This window comes from Balaenoptera physalus (assembly GCF_965194825.1).
Source record: "Balaenoptera physalus genome assembly, chromosome: 15".
NCBI lineage: Eukaryota > Metazoa > Chordata > Mammalia > Artiodactyla > Balaenopteridae > Balaenoptera > Balaenoptera physalus.
The window spans coordinates 68,331,208-68,349,989 of NC_138894.1; the positions used below are offsets into that span (position 1 = coordinate 68,331,208).

The 18,782-nt window shown below is 34.8% G+C and overlaps 1 protein-coding gene across 4 annotated transcripts in view; it reads left to right on the forward strand.

Annotated features, from left to right (window-relative positions):
* Window positions 1-18,782, forward strand: part of STRN (striatin) — a 116,089-nt gene that overhangs the window by 28,263 nt on the left and 69,044 nt on the right. For 3 of the 4 annotated variants that reach the window (XM_082427696.1, XM_082427698.1, XM_082427697.1), the window contains exons 2-3: window positions 8,565-8,668; window positions 16,411-16,484. In XM_082427696.1, coding sequence (XP_082283822.1) covers window positions 8,565-8,668; window positions 16,411-16,484 — 178 coding nt within the window. The remainder of the gene's footprint in view (window positions 1-8,564; window positions 8,669-16,410; window positions 16,485-18,782) is intronic. The other variant, XM_082427699.1, reaches the window with a different exon arrangement.

Below are 18,782 nucleotides of genomic sequence, written 5' to 3' on the forward strand. Positions count from 1 at the left end.
TTTAATTCTTCTATGTCTTTGTTAAACATTTCTTGCAGCTTCTCGATCTTTGCCTCCATTCTTTTTCCGATGTCCTGTATCATCTTCACTATCATTATTCTGAATTCTTTTTCTGGAAGATTGCCTATCTCCATTTCATTTAGTTGTTTTTCTGGGGTTCTATCTTGTTCTTTCATCTGGTACATAGCCCTCTGCCTTTTCATCTTGTCTACCTTTCTGTGAATGTCCTTTTCAGTGATTTTGGTTTTAAATTTTAACCCTTTAAAATTTTAGAGTACAAGATAGTTTAAATGGTTTCAAAAAACTAAATGATACATTTAAAATAATTTAATTATTAGATATTCCCATGTTTGCAGGTAAACCTGCTTAGATATAGCAGACTTATATTCCTTATACATATCCTTTTGATAAGTTAGAATTGAAAATAATAAAGGTAAATAAATTTCCTGTTTACCATGTAGGCTTAAATTGTAAAATATCTAGTTACTATTCTTTTCATCTTTTTTTATTTCTAATGTTTAGGAAATTGGAGGCCTAATTTTAGGTACATAATATAAAAAACTTATGGAATTTTTAACATTTATTTTCCTTGAAAATAATTCCAAACTTTTCAAAAATATGTGCCATCACCATTAGCTTTACTAGTAGAGATAAATGGGAGAATGATGACTTAAAATTTTTAAAAATATTTTATTTGTAATACTTAAAAGCTATTTTCATACCTTATCTACTTGATCAGATTGAATCTGTAGTTTTTCTAATTTTTTCTTAAGATTTCAGTTGTATGTCTCAATCTCACTTTTGCTCCTGAAACCGTAGAAAGTTTAGGAGACTTTAATCTGTGAGAATGTTGAGGTGACAGTGTAGGCTGATGCAAGATTTCTAAAAAAATGTGGTCAAATTGTAGCTTCATGGAGAAGTATACCAATAAAAGAAAAAAGTAAATAGCTGAATTCATCACTATTCCATATTACTGGTTAATACTGGAGGCTAGGAATATATTTGGTAACTAGAGACCGGTCTGTTTTATTTCAGAAGGAATTTTGTTGTGGTAATGTTCAGGGAGAACTTTTTTTTTTTTAATTTTTTAATTTTTTATTTTTGGCTGTGTTGGGTCTTCGTTTCTGTGCGAGGGCTTTCTCCAGTTGTAGTGAGCGGGGGCCACTCTTCATCACAGTGCTCAGGCCTCTCACAGTTGCAGCCTCTCCCGTTGCAGAGCACAGGCTCCAGACGCGCAGGCTCAGTATCTGTGGCTCACGGGCTTAGTCGCTCCGCGGCATGTGGGATCTTCCCAGACCAGGGCTCGAACCCGTGTCCCCTGCATTGGCAGGCAGATTCCCAACCACTGCGCCACCAGGGTAGCCCCAGGGAGAACTTTTAAGGAGCCTTTTGGGCCGTGTATTTTCTGTCATGTCCTTGTTGCTAATACCCCCACTACATTGGGTGTGTGCCTTGAGTTTCTAAGTGGTGATTCATTCATGGTCTTGGACTATCACCTTAGTTCATTTGTCAGAATGCTGTCCCCTTTAGGGATACACCATTTAATCTCTTGGAGGTTTTTTCTCCTTTGTAGAAATAGTGAATTTGGATTGAAACATCCACGACAGGTCTACAGACTGGTGGCTTATAGTGCCATATGTGGTGAATGAGTTTTGTTTGGCTTTAAGTCTTTAAATTCTTCAGTTAAGAGACTTTTATGTGTAGCAACATGCCTATGGTACACTATTCAACAGGTATAAAGGGTGACATGTACATTTAAAGGTAGCTTTAACTCCTGTTCCTCTCCCTCTCAGCCACCCAGTTGCTTTCTTTCGAGACATTCACATTTACTACATACTTCTGAATCATTCCAGAGTTATTACCTATGCACAGAAGCATAATGGTATGTTTACCTTTTTTTTTTTTTCAAAAACCAAATGGTTGCAAACTACATGAAATGTCTGTCTTCTTTTTTTCACTTAATCTATCTTAAATATCATTATCAATATATTTAGAGCTATCTCCTTTGTAACAACTGCATAGTATCCCTTTCTATAGATGTATCCCACTCTTCCTTCTATTTTTCTTCTTTTCTTTCTTTATTTCTATTCTTTCTTCCTACCCTTCTATTCTTCCTTTCAATCTTTTCTTCCCTTCTGTCCACCCCCCTCCCCTGCCTTTGCAATTAAACAGTCCAATTCAGAAAACAGTATCCTGCCATATTAGGAGAATCTCTACCTGGGACTTAATCTTTATTCTCAAAAGGAAGGATTTATACCAGCTACTATGTTTTAGACTCAGGTTGTTATTTTTTTTTAATAGATCTTTATTGGAGTATAATTATTTCACAGTACTGTGTTAGTTTCTGTTGTACACCAAAGTGAATCAGCCATATGCATACATATGTCCCCATATCCCCTCCGTCTTGAGCCTCCCTCCCACCCTCCCTATCCCACCCCTCTAGGTCGTCACAAAGCACCGAGCTGATCTCCCTGTTCTATGCTGCTGCTTCCCACTAGCTAACTGTTTTACATTCAGTAGTGTATATATGTTGATGCTACTCTCACTTTGCCCCAGCTTCCCCCTCCCACCCCCTGTCCTCAAGTCCATTCTCTTTGTCTGCATCTTCATTCCTGCCCTGCAACTAGGTTCATCAGTACCATGTTTTTTTTTAGATTCCATATATATGCGTTAGAATATGGTATTTTCAGGTTGTTTTTACAGAAAGAATTAGCTTTCTTCTGTAAGAACATGTGTTTTAAGACGTTTGTTTCTAACTTTCTGAGTAGATTTTCCGGGGGGGGAAATGTAAGAAATTGACTTTTTCTTCCTCTGTTCTTGTAGGTCTTAGTTAAGGACCTAATTTTTTTCCAATTATATTTATAATTTATTTAACTAGTTCTCTGTAGGTGGACATTTGGATTATAAATATATCGTCTGTATTTTTTCAGTATATCATTTCACATATGTACAAATATATTTGAAGGATAACAGTCTAGAATTAGAATTGCTGGGTAAAGAGTATATGCATTTACCAAGACTTCCCTGGTGGCACAATGGTTAAGAATCCACCTGTCAATTCAGGGGACACAGGTTTGAGCCCTGGTCCGGGAAGATCCCACATGCTGCGGAGCAACTAAGCCTGTGCGCCACAACTACTGAGCCTGCGCTCTGATGCCCGCGAGCCACAACTACTGAGCCCACGTGCCACAACTACTGAAGCCCATGCACAAAGAGCCTGTGCTCTGCAAGAAGAGAAGCCACTGCAGTAAGAAGCCCCCACACCTCAACGAAGAGTAGTCCCTGCTCACTGCAACTAGAGAAAGCCCACGTGCAGCAGCGAAGACCCAACACAACCAAAAATAAATAAATAATTAATTTTAAAAAAGAGTATATGCATTTACAAAGTTGATAGATATTGCCAAGTTGTCCACAGTAGTGGTGAAACTGATTAACACCACCACAGCCAACATACAAATGCATTTTCCCCAATATATTGTATTTATCAAATCACTGAACTTTATTAATCTGATGGAAAGGGGGAAATGTGATTACAATTTTAGTTGGCGTTTCTCTTGTGAGATTGAACATCTTTTTAATGTGTTCGAGCCTTTTTATTTCCCTTCAATCAGCGTGTTCTTAGTGTTTTTTTCTGTTGAGTTCTCAATCTTTTTCTTAGTAATTTGTAGGTGCTCTTTATACATCAAGAAAAGCAAACTTGTGATTTGTGATATGACTACTTTTCTGATTTTGTTTTGGTATTTGTCAAAAAAGAGCTGTCTTATTTCTCATGATAGGTTTTCATCAACTTTTAAATTACCATGTATAAATATTTTCTTTTTGAGGTGAAATTTATTAGTCTTTTATGACTTTGGGTTTTGTCTTATTTTCAAAAAGACATTCCTAACCCTGAAATTATTAAAAACAAACTCTACTTTTTTGTCTAGTGCTTTGGGGTTCCTTTAAATTTTTTGATCCTTTTAGCATTTGTTTTGATGTGAGAAATAATTTCTAGATGGCTACCCATCAACATTTATTGAATAATTTACATTTTCCCCAATGATGTGCAATGTCACCTTTAGTTTATACTGAATTCCTGTATGTATTTGGGTTTGTTTTTGGATTGTCTGTGCTATAGATAGGTCTGTTTGTACATCAGTACCACTTTAGGTGACTATAAATCATAATGTTTTAAAATATTTTAGAGCTTTAAAATAATTTTTTTATTCTTGTTTATTTTTCCATGTATACTTTAGACTCATCATGTATGATGTTTTTTAAAAACATTGTATTGGTATTTTAATTGAGCTTGCATAATTTTAAAAGATTAATTTAGGGAGAAATAAAATCATTGTAATATAGAATCTTCTTGTTTAAGAACATGGTTTTGCTTCTCATTTGTTCAATTCATTTTTTGTGCTCTTTAGTAGCATTTAAAATATTTTTTGTATAGCTCTTATTTTTTTCTTGTAAGGTTTATTCTAATTATCATTTTTGTTATTATAAATGGGATTGTTTCCTTTCATAATATCATCTGGTTGTTTTTATAGAAGCCGTGGGTTTTGATTTATTATTTTTATATGCAGTTACTTTACTAAAATTCCTCTATTTTTGTAATAGTTTATAGTCTATATTTTCTTGGATTTTCCAGATATCCAGTCATATCATTTGTAAATAATATGATTTTATTTCCTCTTTTTTATTTATAAACTTTCTTTTTTCTTAATTGAAGTATAGTTTATTTACAGTATTATATTATTTTTAGTTGCACAGCATAGTGATCCAATATTTTTACAGATTATACTCCATATAAGTTATTACAAGATAATGGGTATAATTCCTTGTGCTATACAATATATTCTTGTTGCTTATCTGTTTTATACATAGTTTGTATCTGTTAATCCCAATCCCCTAATCTGTCCCTCCCCACTTCCCTCTCCCCTTTGGTAACCACAAGTTTGCTTTCTATATCTGTGAGTCTGTTTCTGTTTCGCATATATATTCATTTGTATTATTTTTTAGATTTCACATATAAGTGATATCATACAGTATTTGTCTTTCTCTGTCTGACTTATTTTCCTAAGCATAATATTTTCCAGGTCCATCCATATTGCTGCAAATGGCAGAATGTCATTCTTTCTTATGGCTGAGTAGTATTCCATTGTATGTGTATATATGGAATACTACTCTCTCTCTCTCTCTCTCTCTCTCTATGTATATATATATGTACACCACATCTTCTTTATCCATTTATTTGTTGATGGGCAGTTTGGTTCCACGTCTTGACTGTTGTGAACAGTGTTGCTGTGAACATTAGGGTGCATGCATCTTTTTGAATTAGTGTTTTCATTTTTTCCAAACTTAATTCTTTCTTGACTAATGACATTGGCCACCACCTCCAGAGCAACGTTAAATATTTGTGGTAAGAAGTGGACATCCTTGTTTTGTTCCTATTGTCATTACTACTCGGGTTTCTCTACTACACATGATACTGGCTTTGAATTGAATTGTTTGTGTCTTATCATATTAAGGAAGTTGGCATAGTGTTTTTTTTCAAAAACAAAAATCTTATATTGACAGAAAAGTTGCAAGGGCAGTACAAAGAATTTTTCTTTTCTGAACCATTTGAGGGCAAGGTGCCAGGCAACCTGATGGCCCATTGCCACCCACCAAATATTTTAGTGTTTGTCTCCTATAGGCAAGTACTATCCTATGTAACCACACACAGTTGTCAAAATCAGGAAATTAACACTGATGTATTACTACCATCTAGTCCTCAGACCCATCCATATTTTGCCATTTGTCCCAATAATATCCTTTTATAGCCAAATCTAGTCCAGAATCATGCATTACATTTGGTTTTCATGTCTTTTTAATCTCCTTCAATCTGAAACAGTCTTTGCTTGACTTCTGTGACCTGATGCTTTTGAAGATTACAAGAAAGTTAATGAAAATGCCCCATAATTTTAGTTTGCCTGATGTTTCCATATGATTGATTTCACATTATGCATCTGTGGCAGAAATGTCACAGAGATATTCTTCGATCACCAAGGAATATCACAGATATTCCTATTATTCCTTTTTGTTTGTCTTTTCTAGGCACCTCCATCTTCTTTGTAATTTTTCTCTCCAACAATTCTGGGTCTTTTATTTTTTATTAAATAATTAAGTAGTCCAGTGTGTGAATTGATAGGAGGATGGGGAAGCAAGTGTCCTGGAAGTATAAGGAGTAGTTGGTAGGCTGGGGAATGAGTTGCAGTAAGGACTTTTGAGTATTATATGCTGAAGTGTCAGAATCACCCAGGACCAATGATGGTGGCAGAAATAGAAAGCTAGTCAAAGGGTATAGAAAGGAAGAAATTGATAATTTTATTATTATTGATAATTTTATTATTACTTTGGTTATATGATTATACTGATTAAATTATTGTTTTTATTAAAGCCATTTTGAAGCCTGTCTTCTAGGCCAAAACATTGTTTGACCAAACAAGGTGGGCTGTTACATCCTTTTGACAGGACATTCATTTTTGTCAGCTTTTAATGCATGTATTATTAATTCTGCTTATATAAAATAATGATCTCATTGTAGAACATACAATTTCAAAAGGTTTTATGATCATTGAATACAGATATTGTAGATATTTGATGCCTTTTCCCCTGTGTATACAACTGAACTATCTTTAGCCTGTTTTTAAATATTTCAATAAGATAAAAATAATCCTTCTTATAATTGCAATATAAATTTTAAGAGCTCATTGAAATGAGAACAAAAACATGACAGTACCTACATTCTGAAAGTTATAAGAAGCTCGGTGAGTTGGATTTTGTGTTTATTATGGTACTGAAAAAAAAAGAAATGAGTGTCATTTAAACCAAATAGAAGTAAGTTTAATGGTTCATTCACTAAACCTTAGTTGGATAATCCACAGTTCCTTAGGGATGTGGTAAGATCATAATTAAATGTAAATTTTTGCTTACTTAAATGGAAAGCACTGTGGAAATATAAATAACATTATCTGAGTTAATATAATAGAAATGAGAGGGGAAAGAATGTGAGAATAGTGAAACTGATAGCTATTTTTGAGGACCCTTAAGTAGATCTCCTCCCACACTCCTAGTGGTGTTATGAGTTACTTTAACAAGTTAGTATTTGCAACATAGTTTTAATTCCTTAAGTGGAAAGTATTATTTCAATTCTAAATATCTTTTTAATTATTATGGAGAGCTGCTCTTTCCTATCCCCTTTGTCTAACTGAAGACTAGAGTTTTACAGTTTGTTTCATGTTAAAATGTAGGTTTTTTTCTTTTTTTCTTTTTCTCATGTTTGGGAGGGGCCAGGAACCTATGGAGGGCCATTTTCTCTGATTTTCCTTTTCCCAGCTTTCACTTTCTTTCCCCCTGCATATCAAATCTAAATGGGGATGGGGTGAAAGGTGGGGATTGAGAAAAGGCAGCTGTTTCTTATTTGAAGGGGAGGTCCAGGATAAAGTCTCTTAAGACAAGGAATCCATCAAAAAATTTGAGTTGATGGTGAAACTCAGAGAACTCTTACTTTACAAGGCTTATTATAAGAACTCATGATTCTACTTTACCCCCTTTCCCCATCTTCACTCTTTAGAAAAAAATTATGTAAGTTTCAGGTGTACAGCAGTATAGTTCAGCATCTGTATAAACTACAAAATGACCACCGCCACAAGTCCAGTTACCATCCATCACCATACAATTGACGCCTTAGACCCGTGTTGCCTGCCCCCCCAACCCTTTTCCCCTCTGGTAACCATTAATCTCTTCTTTGTATCTATGAATTTATTTTTGTTTTGTTTGTTCATCTTTATTTTTTTTAAGATTCCACATATGAGTGAACTCATACAGTATTTGTCTTTCTCTATCTGACTTATTTTGCTTAGCATAATATCCTTGAGGTCCATCTATGTTGTTGCAAATGACAGGATTTCAATTTTTTTTTTATGGCTGAGTAGTATTCCGATGTGTGTGTGTGTGTGTGTGTGTGTGTGTGTGTGTGTGTGTGTACACCACATCTTCATTATCCATTCATCCATCGATGGACACTGAGGTAGTTTCCATATCTTGGCTATTATAAATAATGCTGCAATGAACATGGGGGTGCATATTAGTGTTTTGAACTAGTGTTTTCATGTTCTTCAGATAAATGCCTAAAAGTGGAATAGTGGGTCATATGGTGGTTCTCCATCTTCACTTTTTATAAAGGAGAATCCCCCTCAATGCCTTAAAAGACAAACACTTGAGCAAACTGTACTGTATTTTGCATATGTCTGCACTTATATTGGTTGTTTTCAATTATAGACTCTTAGAGGATATGGACTACGTGTTGTAACATCGCTAGTCTGAAGTGACATTTATATAGATGTCCTTTTTTTTTTTAAAAATAAGTTAAGCATTTCCCCCTCTTGCAGTCAGTGCCCTTCTATATACTTTGTGACAGATCTGTAAAAAGAAATTTTTTTACATCTAATTGTTTCATCTTCCAAAGGTTCTTTCTTCAGCTGAGTTTGAAAAAGTTTATTTCGTCTAAACTGAATTTTGTCTTTCTTTTCCTTACTCAGGCTCAGATTGCCTTCCTTCAGGGGGAAAGGAAAGGTCAAGAAAACTTGAAGAAGGATCTTGTGAGGAGGATCAAGATGCTGGAGTATGCGCTTAAACAGGAAAGGTAATTCAGTGACACGGAAGGTAGTGTTCTTGTAAATACTGGAGTGATTTTTTTGTTATTCCTACAACAAATCCACATTGTAATGTGTTCTACTTTTTAATTCAGGAAGTAGTATCTGTAATAAACATTTAGAAATGGTTGTAATATGTTAATTTGTTAATGAATGTTTAGTAATAATGACCAAAAAACTGATTTATATGATTTCTAAGATTTTAGCAACATTTTTCCCCCACTCTGTCCTTTCTAAAGAAATGTATGTACTTCTGAACTGTTGATATCTATTTCTTTATAGAATTGAAATAGTTTTTGAGTTGTAAAGGAAATTTCATAATACTTACTCCCTTTTCCTATCATCTAGTATTATTCAGTTTGGTGTATTTTCTATGAGAGAAACCTACTCTGGCAGACTGTGTTGAGAATCCTTTTATAGACATTTTTGGTATTTTGATCCTTTGCTATCAACTATTCATATCTCTCCAGAAGTGAATCTTACCTTTCTATTCTGCTAGTGTCTAAGATATTCAAGAACTAAACTTGGTTCACAAGTAAAGGACAATAGGTCATGGATGAGAATTTTGGAAGTTTTCATATGAATTAAGTTTGTTTGCTTTAGTGGATGGTCTTTGGAATTTTTTTGTCAGCAGTATAAGACAGTTCTTTATTTTAGATTATTGAGTACTTGTTAGGTGATATTGAAATTCTCTATTTTGCTTTGTTTTTGACTACATGCCCTTTTCAGTTTTTTGAAGCATCTTCTACCATTTAGAAGATGCTACTTATGGATATCAAAAAGTAGATAAAACTTTATTAGAAGTTGTGTTTACCTTCACGTGGGATCTTTAAATGACACAAGAGGTTGAAAACGGATTGACCTCTTAGTGAAAAATTGGTGGTTCTTTTCATTCCTTGAGAGGTTGATTGAAAGCTGTATTGGGGAGATGGTGGGGAAAAAAACTTTTAAAAGTGTGTAATTTGGGAATATTTGAGATTTTAAGCAATCTAAATGAGAGGCATAATCAAAGAGAGAGTGTAATAACATTAATAATGGCAACTGTTTATTAACTACCATGTACCAGCCCCTGAGGCTTAAAAACTAAGTAACTTATGTAGAGTTGCAGAGTTACAGTAGAGCTGTGATTCAGATCCCTCCAGTCTGTCTGATTCTGAAGCTTGTACTCTTTACCAGTACATTATACTATCTTGTAAGTCAGAAAAATTAAAATATACATATATTAAACTAACCAAGGATATGGTGTATATGTGTGTGTGTATGTATGTGTGTGTGCACGCGCGCGTGTGTGCGCGCATTCTCATTAACGTATTCATTTATCTATCCATCCAACTTAAGTACTGTGCTGGAATTGAGAAGAAGCAGGTCACAAACCTTGTCCCTTCAGGGCCTAGAGTAGTGGGAAACAGACTTGGAAACCACAAAAGTACAGTGCAGTAAGTTAGGTGCTGTGGGAGAAGTCAGCACAGGGTACAGTGGGGTCACAGAGAAGGGAGTGGTTGTTTGGATCTGGAGGCAGTGAAAGTAGAAAGGAGGGTGTGACTAGCGGGGGTGGGACTTGAACAGCATCATAAAAAATAAGGTGTTTGCCAGATGGGCAAGGTTCAAGCAGTAGAGAAGATAACGTTTGACATGGAACAAAGCATTTTGGTGTGTTCAGAAATTTGTGATTACTGTGTATGGAGGGTAAGGTGTTAATTGTGATTTTTAAGCAATAATGGTAGCGATGGGCAAGAACCAGATCATGGAGAGCCTAACTAAGGAGTTCAAACTTTTATCTTACACTGCAAGTTTTTAAAAACATTTTCTTCTAAAATAATCTCAAACAAATAGAAGTTGCAGGAACTATATACCCTTCACCCAGATTCACCAGTTGACAACATTTTGCTGTATTTACTTGTATCATGTTCTCTCTATATACTCATTGTTTTTTTTCCCTGAATCATTTGCTACTTCTTTGCAGACTTATACCCCTTTGCCTTTAAGTACTTAAGGGACCATCTTCTAAAAGCAAGGATATTTCCTTAAATAATTACAGGTCATTATCAAATTAAGGCAATTTAATGTCGATATAGTTCTATTATCTAATATAGCCCATATTCATATGTTCCACTGATGATCTTTATAGCATTTTTTTCTACCAAATGTCCTAATAATGATCTTTGTAGTATTTTTTTTCCTGGTCCAGGATCCAATCTAGGAATACATATTGCATTTAGTTGTCATGCAGTTGAAAGGTTTAAGCATGGAATAGTCTAAAATAGATTTTAGAAAGATCACCCTGACCTCAATTTAGGGGATGGACTGAAAAGATCTGTTAATAGAGGCAGGAAGATTGTAATAGTTTAGGATGAGAAATGATAACGTAGTAGCTGCTAGAACAGAGGCGTTAGCCACTATGAAACATTTTATTTTATTTTTTATTTTTATTATTTTTTTTTGGCTGCGCCTAGTGGCTTGCAGGATCTTAGTTCCCCAACCAGGGATCGAACCTGTGCCCCTGGCAGTGAAAACCTGGAATCCTAACCACTGGACCTCCAGGGAATTCCCTATGAAACATTTTAAATAGAAAAAAAAAAAAAGGCATAAAATTTGGAGATGATTTGGTATAGGGGATGAGGAAGAAAGATAATTCAAGAATGAGTCCCAGGTTTCTGGCTTGAGTGAGAAGTTTGAAAATTATCAAGTGAATTAAAGATAAAGAATTAGGGTTGAAAAGCCACTATGGGAGGGGGACTCATAACCAGAGATGTGTAGTTGGGAATCATCAACATTGTGGGTAAAATTATAAGAACTCTGAAACAAACAGAACAAGTATTGTGGGACAAGAAGAGATTACTAGCAGGAGCCACAGGAAATGGAAATGTTTGAGGAAAAGACAGAGGAAGAAGAGCCAGCAAAAGAATGGTAGAGAAGGAAGGCGAGAGCAGTATATTGGAAGCAAGCTAAATTAGCAGGTGGGAGGTTGACAATTGCAGATGCCAAACAAATCGCAACTAAGTTGCATACTGAAAATAGTCCTGGATTTGCCAGTTAGGGCTTGTTGGTATCCTTGCCAGAAAGCTTCAGTGAGGTAGCAGGAACATAAACCAGATCACAGGGGACTGAGAGGTGAGAAGGGTAGATAAAGAGGAGACAGAGTTGTTTATTTTTTTGAGTTGTTTATTTTTTCAAGTAGTTTGACTTTGGAGAACAGAAAAGATAAAGAGAGATAGTGGCTGGGTCTAGGGAAGATTGTTTCTTTGTTTTTTGCTTTTTAACTTAAAGGGATTCTCCTGGAAAAGTGTCCCTGATTTTGTATCTTTGGATGTCCATGGAATGATGTGAGATTATTCCTGATGTAATGGCACCACTGAAGTGTAATAAATTAAGGAATAAAAAAAATTCTGTGGATTAGAGCTCTTAAACATTTGAGTTCTTTTCACTGTGAAATTATTTTTAATTAATGCAAAGGGATTTTAAAAAAATTGGAACATTTCAGTTCTTTTGATTCTGAAGTTATTTTTTCTGACACGTTAAGCCAATTTTAAAAAGTTTTTAATTGAGGAAAATTTGAAACATGGGTGTACAGAGACTAATATCTTTTATATATACCTCCAAGCCTCAACAGTGAACATTTTTGTCAATCTTGCTTCATCTCAATCTATTTTAGAGCAAATTCCAGACATCTTGTCATTTAACTTGTAAAAACCTAAGTAAGGATCATGGTTTTGAATTGCTGTATTACAGATTTTCTAAGTCGTCCCACTTAAAAAGATCCAAAGTTAAGTAAAACTGAATATTTAACATTAAAGAAGGATTACACACCTAGCAGTGGATTTTTTTCTTTATGCTATTGATTTTTTTAAAATTTATTTATTTTATTTATATTTTTGGTTGCACTGGGGCTTTGTTGCTGCGTGCAGGCTTTTCTCTAGTTGAGGCGAGCGGGGCTACCCTTCGTTGGGGTGCACAGGCCTCTCACCGCGGTGGCCTCTCCTGTTGCAGAGCACGGGCTCCTAGGTGCATGGGCTTCAGCAGTTGTGGCTCGCGGGCCCCAGAGCGCAGGCTTAGTAGTTGTGGCTCACAGGCTCTAGAGTGCAGGCTCAGTAGCTGTGGCGCACGGGCTTAGTTGCTCTGCGGCATGTGGGATCTTCCCGGGCCAGGGCTCGAACCCATGTCCCCTGCATCGGCAGGCGGATTCCCAACCACCGCGCCACCAGGGAAGCCCCTAGCAGTGGATTAACAAAGCATTCCTTAAAGTGTGATAAAATTTACAAAATGAGAAAATTTACATATAATTTTCCAAGAACACGCAGGGTATAACCTAAGGTTTATTCAGGAAGTTCTATACTGAAGAACCTCAAACACTATATAAAATGTAATTCTGAAACATTTCTTCCATTTGCTCCACATATCTCTTGTGTCTGCACCACTGTAAAAACCCAACTGTGTCCTCCTTGCCTCTAATACATTTTCTCATTCTGATTAATTTTCCACATCCATGGGATTCGTTTTCTAAACACAGATGTTATATCCCTGCTTGAAAATATCTAGCTAATTTCAGCGTTCTTCTTGCTAAAACCTTCTACATCCAGGCTCCTTTCTAGTCCTATACAAACACACACACCACTGTGTATTTTTTTCCACTTTTAAGATGTTCCTTCTGACCAAAATACCCTCTTCATCAGTCCATTTGTCTGATTGTAGAACTATAGGTTTTGAGGTTTAGCTAAAACCTCATGTGTTACTTTCTTTTTGGTAGCTCTCCTTGACTACTGTCAGGACCTTTGACAGAATTAGATAATCCCTTATCTAAATTCGTATAACATTTGATATAACTCATAGCTCTTATCCACCATGTGCTAGAGTTATTTATTTACATTTCTGTCTCTTCTTTATCTCCTTGCGTTTATCCTTAACTGACTACAAGCTGCACATTATTCCCACCAGCCAGTGCAGTGCCTGGCATGTCATAAGAATTCAATAACAGTTCGTTGGATTTTATCAAATTATTATTATCTTTTTTTTTTTTACATCTTTATTGGAATATAATTGCTTTACAGTGGTGTGTTAGTTTCTGCTTTATAACAAAGTGAATCAGCTATACATATACATATATCCCCATATCTCCTCCCTCTTGCGTCTCCCTCCCACCCTCCCTATCCCACCCCTCTAGGTGGTCACAAAGCACCGAGCTGATCTCCCTGTGCTATGCGGCTGCTTCCCACTAGCTATCTGTTTTACATTTGATAGTATATATAAGTCCATGCCACTCTCTTACTTTGTCCCAGCTTACCCTTACCCCTCCTGGTGTCTTCAAGTCCATTCTCTACGTCTGTGTCGTTATTCCTGTCCTAGGTTCTTCGTAACCTTTTTTTTTTTTTCTTTTTTTAGATTCCATATAAATGTGTTAGCATACGGTATTTGTTTTTCTCTTTCTGACTTCACTCTGTATGACAGACTCTAGGTCCATCCATCTCACTACAAATAACTCAATTTCCAATCAAATTATTTTTAAGTATCAACGTTTAAAGTGTGATTGGAATGCTGTGTTATATTCCAGGCATATTATATATAATAATTAACTTTGAAACAAAGCTATAATGGGACTTCTTTAATATATTATAATTATGTAATTTTATGCTGTTTTATCCAGTAAAGATCAGTTGGGAGGCCTAGCTGTGTATCAAATGTAGAGTTCTTAGGCATGAGATCTGCTATTTAACTTGCAGTCAGTCAGATTTAGACAGAAAAAGCTTAGGGAACAAGAGTATTGCTAACAGTGAAATGAAGTGTTAAAACAATGGGAAACAATATGAGTGGGAAGGTATTTTAGCATATTGACTTCAAAAGGAATGTTACTAAGTTGAGTTCTGTGGGTAGATTATTTTTCAGTGAACTTAACAATTCACTAGGGAGACCCTGATTCATGGGAGCACAGCTTGTAGCAAACACAGCAGTTCTTTACTTATTTTGTCTTTATCTAATTTTTTATGAAATGTTAGTTCATAGTGTGTTATTACATATGTTATATAGAATGTTTTCTATTCCCTTTTCTGTAAGCTCTGTTGTAGTTTTTCCTAAGACCACTAGAATGCACTATAGTGCAGTATTTTGTGTTTGAAAATGTTTTCCTCATATATCTGTGTATGTGTGTGTGTGTGTGTGTGTGTGTGTATATAAATAAATATGTATATATATGTAAAACAAAAATACGTAAGTTAACTCCATAAAACTTTATCGCTGCTTTTATTCTGTCCTCAGGCCAGTTACTTATAGGAGGTATTGTTAGTTTGTCTTATGGTAGATGAAGTGTGTTTCTGAAAAATCTGAAGATTGACAATTATACTTAAAAACCATAACACACATATAAAAAACACACAGAGGTGTACACACGCACACACACATACACACACAGAGTATTTTTTACTTTGTTTTTTTTTACTTAAGCTTAAAGATCAATCCCATATTTGCACACAAAGATTCTTTATTCTTTTTCCTTTTTAATGGGTACATATTATTACAAAACGTTTCATATCTATGCAAAACATATAAAGACTAATATAAAAAATACTCATGTACCTACCACCTACTTTAAGAAATAGAACATCAGCTATCTGTAATTTTCAGAGGTTTTAGGATTCCCCTCTGTATAAAATGTTGATTTTTTTGTGTGTTGTAACTGCAAAATAATTATTGCAAAGTAATATGAAGAATTCCAGTATTTTACACATTTGAGCAAATAATTTTCATTTTCTTTATACTTTTCTTGAAATATAAAAACTTTAAAGTAAGTGCTCAGTTAGTCTTTTATAAAGAAAAAAATAACTTTCAAATTTTGGCTATTTGGTTACCCTTTTATTCCTTCTTTATTACTTTATTACTTTGGTTTTTCAAATTATTATTGTTGTTATTATCCCAGTCTTATTACATTGAATATTTATTGTAATAGCCTCAATGTTTTGGGGAAGCAAACAAGTCAAAATATACAGCTACTTTAAGTATGGCCATTTTTAGTTAACCTTTAAATTTTTTACCTTGTCTGGATTATTTTTTTGGTCTCGGATGGTTAAATCTGAGATGGTTAAATTGGATAAACCAGAGATAACAACATCTAGTTAGCTTTTAAAAGAAGGTATTCCTGTTCACAGTTCTTCCTGAAAAGGCAAAAGATACGTTGGCTACTAAAAAATATATTTATTCCTACTAGAATGTCTTATTCAACATTGATGATTTAGGCTGGTTCCCCCTCCCTCCTTTGGATTGTTCACTCTAATGCATACTTGGCAAAGCATAATTGCCTGACAATGCAGAGTATTATGAATGACCTTTTTGCAAAAAAACAAAACAAAACAACGAAGCTCAATTTTGAGAATGATTAGTCTTTCTCAAGTTTATTTCACAATCCAAACTTATTTACTGCTTTTGATAGAATTGTACTCTGGCAGTCATCAAGAAAATTTGAATACTGCAGAAACTAGAATGTTATTTGGTTCATTTGTAACTATAGAAACAAGATTTATGATTCTCAGTGTTATTCCTTTATTTATTATAACAGGACTTGATGGCATAACAACAACAAAATAATAATGGCAAGCACTTTTGTATTAGGACTTTGACACTGTGGAAGGCTTTGAACTGTTGAAAGTTAGTCAGGACTACTGCATACTGATGACTACTCCTGTTACATATCTTAAAGTTCATTTAAATATGTTTTAAGATGGTTTGTATTTTCTCATTTCTTTGGTAGAGCTAAATACCACAAGTTGAAATATGGAACAGAATTGAATCAGGGAGATATGAAGCCTCCAAGCTATGACTCTGGTAAGCTAATTTTAAAGGAAGTTTAAATGATTAAAAAGAAGTTAATATCTAGTATTTTGTAGCAACAGTATTTATAACTGCAAGTTAATTTCTAATTATTTGCATATTAGTTATTTTTTCTGACCTACTTATCTTTGGGCACTAATCACTAAGTGTCATTTAGATCATTTTCTACCACCTTCTTTCTGTTTCCCTCTTCCCCATTCTTTTAGCTCCCCATTTTCTGCTTATGTTCTACACTTACTGGAAGGATCAGAATTCATGGGGTAACATGCACCAACATAACTGTGTGTTGCTGGGTCCCTCCAGTATTAATGAGAACTTTGAGATGTGTAATATAAAGTACATCATGCCCTTGAAATACTGAGAGAAAGGGTAGAAACTATGGAGGTACGAGATTTCTTCTTTAAGTACAAGAGAATTACTCATCCTTAAAGTCTGATCCCTCAATTTCAGGTGCAAAATTATTTTGGACTTAACCCACGGGATGTTCTGTAACCAGAACATCTTTTAACTGCTGAAACATTTGTTATCTTTTTTGTGCTATTTCTTCTTTTTCCTTCTCCTCTATTCCTCATCACCCCATCAAACAATACAAAAATAGTACTTGTAAAGATATTAAGGAATATAATTGACTTATTAGTAGGTGTTAGGAAAAAGTAAGAAAAATTGTTGAAAAGTTATCACCATGTTTCAGATGAGTGTGTTTTTGACATGATGTCAGGTTAAATTCCTGGATCAAATGTCTGATATAACTGTCACATACTGAAATACCTTCCTTGGTTACTGTGGGCTTTATGTATGTTAACTTTAATTCTTAATATAGTTATTCAATAGAAATAATATTATTTTCATTTTACCTGAATGAAATTTAAACTCAGAGAAGTGGAGAAACTTGCCCAAGGTCACACAACTATTAAGTAATGGGAATATGGATCTGAACCCAGGTCCACTGACTCCAAAATTCAAATTCTCCCCATTTTTCCACACTGTTTCTGTGTTTGACAGTGTATGAAAGAAGAAAATTATTCTGAATGTGCTGCCAATTTTATAGTTCAGTTCAGTGTAGTAATGTAATTAACACGTTTCCATGGCTGAATATTGAATCCTTGACATTTAGAGCAATACCAATTGATCACTGACATTTTTTTTCTTTGGTTTTTTTTCATTGTTCTATCTTTTACTTTGGCGTCTCTTCTTTTAACTTGAGATGCACTTAGATTAAAAAAAATTTTTTTTTCTTGTTTTTAAATCTAGGCTATTTGTTGAAGACTATCCTAAAAGTACATTGTCTGAATCAAAGGAGTGATTTTAATCACTACTTTTACATAAACATGTTTGTTTCCTAATTTTTGGCTATCGATTTAGGAGTATAAAGGTCTAGTTGCAGTATATACAAAATGCTTGTAAGTAAAGAATGTGGCTCAGTAGAAAAAGTTTGGGCTTTGAAATTGGATACACGTAAGTTTGACTCTGTCCTAACACTTTAAATACCTGTGATATTACTTAGTCTCTCTGAGGTTGCTCCATTCCTTATCTGTAAACTGGGGAAAATTCTGGAAATAATTCCTAACTTGTAGGTTTATTTTCTTAGTATGTAATACCTAGTATCATTCCATCTGTCCATCTTTCAAACTACTGTTCAACTTCTAAATATGAAATATGTAATGCTTGTGTCAGAGCCAGAATCAAATTCTGTGAATAAAAATATAGTACTCTGTTGGATTTTTACAGGGAAGATGAAAGAAAAAAGTGATTACAATAAAATTATATGGAGAAGTAATAGGTGTTATGGAGCACAGTAGCAGGAGAACCAAATCTAGTTGTAAGTGATCAAGGAAGCCTTCTTGCAGGAAGTGATATTTGAAGTTGACATTTGAAAGACAAGTAAGAATTAACCAGAGGACTGACTAAGTATTTGTTGAATGAGAGGTAGAAGAAAGACAGAGCATTAGCGGTAAAGTTTCTGAGGGAAGAATTTGGCACATTTGAGAAACAAAATAATTAGTTAGTAGCGAGGGAGAGGGAAAGAGTGTTTCTAGATGCAGCTAGAGAGTTAACCAGGAGGGCAGATTAACTAAGAGTTACGAGAAGGCTTTTGAAGAGTCTTAATCAGGGCTCTTGTGATCACATTTTCTCTTAGATCACGCCGACAGCAGTGTGGAAGATGGGTAGAGAGGAGTAAAACCGGAGATGGGGAGACTGGTTAGAGGACTTTGCAGCCACCTGGGTAAACGAGGAAGGTTACCTTGACAAGGGTACTAACAGTGTAGTTGAAGAGAAGTGGGTGTGTTCAGG